This window comes from the organism of the source record quoted next, unplaced genomic scaffold, assembly GCF_019419815.1.
Source record: "Pyrus x bretschneideri cultivar Hongxiangsu unplaced genomic scaffold, Pyrus_bretschneideri_v1 Contig18, whole genome shotgun sequence".
In the NCBI taxonomy this organism is placed as follows: domain Eukaryota; kingdom Viridiplantae; phylum Streptophyta; class Magnoliopsida; order Rosales; family Rosaceae; genus Pyrus; species Pyrus x bretschneideri.
In genome coordinates, this window is record NW_025999479.1 from 4,337,400 (window position 1) to 4,341,513 (window position 4,114).

General features: G+C 35.0%; 1 protein-coding gene across 1 annotated transcript; it reads right to left on the minus strand.

Moving 5' to 3' along the window:
- Window positions 1-922: 922 nt before the first annotated feature.
- Window positions 923-2,921, minus strand: LOC125476252. Its single transcript, XM_048582121.1, has 3 exons — window positions 2,353-2,921; window positions 2,196-2,257; window positions 923-1,932 (listed from the first exon to the last, which is right to left on the minus strand). Exons 1-3 carry the CDS (start codon window positions 2,393-2,395, stop codon window positions 1,429-1,431), a joined length of 609 nt encoding a protein of 202 aa, XP_048438078.1. The 5' UTR covers window positions 2,396-2,921; the 3' UTR covers window positions 923-1,428.
- Between the last annotated feature and the right edge of the window lie 1,193 nt (window positions 2,922-4,114).

A 4,114-nucleotide genomic window follows, 5' to 3' on the forward strand; every position in this document is an offset into this window, starting at 1 on the left:
TTCGGTGGCTTGAAACCGAACGTATTGCTTTGCAACTTTATTTTAACACATGCAGCTATAACGTTTAAAGAGTACTGTAGTAAAAATAAAGTCGCAGAGGAGTGAAGCAGGTGCACACTTAAAGACATTGGAGGGCCTCCTGAGATTCTTTTGGATGATCCAACTTTTGGAAAGCAAAAACTGGATGAGGATTGGAACAGAAAAGCTTGAAAGAAGTTGGCTTTGGCACCTTATTTTAGAGACACCTTTTTGACAGTTCAACGATTAGGACTATTCAATGAAAAGTGACTTACATGATATGGGGATACCATTACAGTAACATCTCTTGTAAAAAAAAATAAAGATACCTGTAAGTTTTTACATATCTTTGTTCCATTGGCGTAGTACGCTCCGTGACAGTGTATTCATGTCATGTAAATTGTTCTCCATTAAACGATTCTTGGGGCCTGGAGGCTGACCAATTAATTCTTGTACCTCGTCAATCCAAGCTCGGAAGAGTATTCTCTGTCTGTTCAACTTTTGGAGGTGTTGATTCTAGTAGTAGTAGATGCCTTAAGGAGGTGCCAGCCCCACACACTACAAGAAAATTAAGTGAACGAAAGTCACCATTTTATGAGACATTTAAGGCTTTGTTGCAATTGCTCATCTGATGGAGTGGCAGTACTAGTATGAGATAGGTGAATAGAATTTCCCTTTTCAAAATTTTTAATTTTTTTTTATTCTTAAATTTTTTTAATTGTTTTTAAGGAATTATTATTAGCACTCAAAAAATCTCATTCTACACTCCTCACAAGTGTATTTTTCTTTTTAATTATAGAAAGTTTGGAGTGTCAAATGAGATTTTTGAAGTGCTAATAACAATTCCCTTGTTTTTATTATTTTCATATCATATGATTAATTAATGGTTTTCTATTTCAAAATTTTAATTAATCAATAACTGTCAATTTGTTCAATACCTCTGGATCAGTAAACAATTTTTAAATTAAATAAATAATTCTCAAATGATGATAAAAAAATAAAATAAAATAAAAACTAATAATGTAGATGGTGAAATAATGTCACGTCATAGTGACTCCTTACACATTAGGAGCATAGTATCATCCATGAGACACCGCACTAGTGTTCCTTTTCCTTACAAAAACAACTTCATTATTTATTTTTGAGGTTCGGTAAAATATATAAAAAATCACAATTAAAGTCACTTACAACAATTGATGTTTTCATATCTCCCAAAACATTCACAACTTACTCATGTCTCATATAAAATCACACTGGTGAAGCTACCTGTGAGCAACAACAATAGCAGTGGTATTATTGTCATTCCCACTACGTCCAGGGTTTGAACGCTCTTCCTCCCGTTGGTGTAGCTTAAGCCTTAAAGATGTAATATCAGTCATAATTTAAATATATAAACAAACCAAGGCAATCTCAAACTTTCCAACCCAGTTCACGTGGGCCGCTATTTTTGTTAGTGACGAGTGCAGGCCCAGCACTCGAACGCAGCGACTTGGCCCAATCAAACTTCTTGGTATTTCTAGCCATCTTTGTAACTGGTTGATAACTTTTCTCTGATATTCCTGAACTAGTCCAATTAGGGCAAACCTTTTCAGGCGCTGGTTTTTTGGTCTCTTTAATTTCAATCTTGGTTCCTCCTTCCATTTTTATGTTAATATTAACCTCACAAAATGCCTTGTTATTATTACTCTTTCTTCCATTCGTAGCAGCACTTCGTCTTTCCTTTTGGTGTTGATAGAGCCTCTGCAATCTCAGAGCAAGATGGCAAATCCCATCTTTGATTTCTTCCTCCATGTTTTTTTCGATTTCCATTTCAACCTCACTTCGAATCTTCAGCTCTTCTTCTGATATAGCCCCGGCGAATCCCTTCTTTTTGCTCGGTAATTCCTCCCATCGATCATCATCGTTCATATTTAACTACACCATAATACAACGATAGTTTAACACACAAAACAAAGACTACTACTATTCTCTTGTTCAGACTTGCCAGACTAAAATGAACAGTGTTTGTCTGACAAGAATCAAAATGACTCTTAATGATATCCTTATATGTGATACTGTAACATAAGCAGCTTAAATTGCTAGACAATTTGATAAGATAATATTTCCTATAAAATTAATCTACTAAAAATTAACCAAACAATAACAAACAAAGGAAAAATTAGTTGTTTATGTGTCACCAGCCAGTTATTGGTGTTGTTGATTAAATTTGTAGCCTCGCTGGAATCCAAAACTGAAAAATCTGCAAAATCCCACATAACAATAACATATGAAGCTGAAAAACGACGACTTTGAATGCCAACTTATTACTATAATCTGGGAACTGATCAAAAGTACCAAGTATATCTTGTGCTTTGTTGCATTTTCCTTGCTGATCCATCACTTGTACTTTATGCTATTTCCTTCACATGTCTTCTTGTGCTTCAAAACCGACCCATTTTTAAACCCTAGGAGAGAGATTAAGACTGCTAGGAATGGGACCTCTGCTATGGACGTTTATAGTTGGAACGAAGACGACATGACGGGGTGGTCTAGTTCCAAATGACCGTTAGAGACGTTATTTCGGTTAATATATTCGTATTTAGGCGCCAAATATCTCAGCCCAAATTAAAAGTTATTGGGAATTATTTGGTTATGTTTGGACTAAGAAAAGAAAGATTGTTTCCCGAGAATTCAATAGTACTTTACTTGGAAGGAAACAAAAGTTTAGGTTGGCCTTGAAGCATAATTAATCCAGTCACACATGACGGGACTATATATGGATAGTTACCCCTCCCGTGGACAAATATAGAGGCTTCTTATACTCTTAGTTTTGAATTCGACCTGTATTGCCTAAATGTTGCAAACAACTAATCCATTTTTTATTTTTTATTTTTTTATTAAGGACAAGTAATAAATGGCAGCGAACCTAAATCAGCAATTAAATGTACGTACATCAAACCTAATTAGCAAGAGGCTTGTAGCTCATCTTATCTACATGGATGGTATATGAGGTGTGGAGCTCGTGGAGCTTGCATAAATTGAGCAATTGTATTGACGACAATATCAGGGCATGTAAGAGTGAGTTACTGCAAGTTACCAACTATTGATTTCCTTTGATTGATTTGAGTGTGAAGAATACATTATAAAGACGTACAATGACTCTTCATATTCGAAGATACAAAGAATACTTCCAATTGCTAAATACAAAGAATAAAAATAAATAAAGAACTATACAATTAACTACATTCATTGTTGGGTTGGGTTTTATGATGACTTGGGAAGATAGCTAACAGATGGATAGCCAGTCAAGTCAAATCCAAACGTTTTATTCGGTTAAAGGAGTTTATGACCTAATTAAGTGGTTGCAAGTCACTTTTTATTTACCTATCCACGCAAGGTCTAGGTTTGATTCCCCATTTCTCATTAGTCAGGTGAACTGGCTTTACTGGTTGAGTTGTCCAGTTAGGTTAGTCTTTTCACGAAAATAAGTGTCTATTTACTAAGTCTAGTTCAGATTCAATTAGAATTTCGCACGATTCGCTAACCAGAACAAATAAATATTGTTAATGTAGCTTGTATGTTCCTCGTATAATTCATAGTTTCCCAACCCTAACACTTCCCTTTCTTGTCATCTCCTCGCAGGTCTGCTCCCTCATCATTTCTCTTCCTTCTTCATCTCCTCATCCGTTCACATCTCTATGGCCCTTGCCACTCTTTTCTCCATCTCCTCATCTTCCATGCTTCTGGCCTTGGATGCTGCTCTACCTGCCTAACAGGCTCATATCAGATAAAATTGAAAGCAAATTTAACCTGCTAGCTAGCTAGTTTCGACGTAGTTTGGTTTTCTAACAATCATGATTTTGTCAGAGAACCAATTTAATTTGACCATTTTAGGGCTACAATTCAAGTACTGATAATGTTGTTGAAAAGGACTAAACGGATCTCTGCCAACCCTTAGTTGTATACTTGTAAAATGTTTTAAATTCAAATATCATGTACGACAATTGTTGAATAAAAATATATATATATATATATATTTATATAGATATATATGTTGTTGAAGAGTATCACATCAGCTCTATGAAAAAGTAATATACAAAATATATGGGAGTTTCCA

Bases quoted from the DNA above. Each gene is read 5' to 3' on its own strand.
- LOC125476252 (XM_048582121.1), bottom strand. From the start codon at position 2,395: ATGGATCAGCAAGGAAAATGCAACAAAGCACAAGATATACTTG. The intron at 2,258-2,352 runs GTACTTTTGATC...GGGATTTTGCAG, and splicing joins CAAAGCACAAGATATACTTG to ATTTTTCAGTTTTGGATTCC. The intron at 1,933-2,195 runs GTGACACATAAA...ATTATGGTGTAG, and splicing joins ACAACACCAATAACTGGCTG to TTAAATATGAACGATGATGA.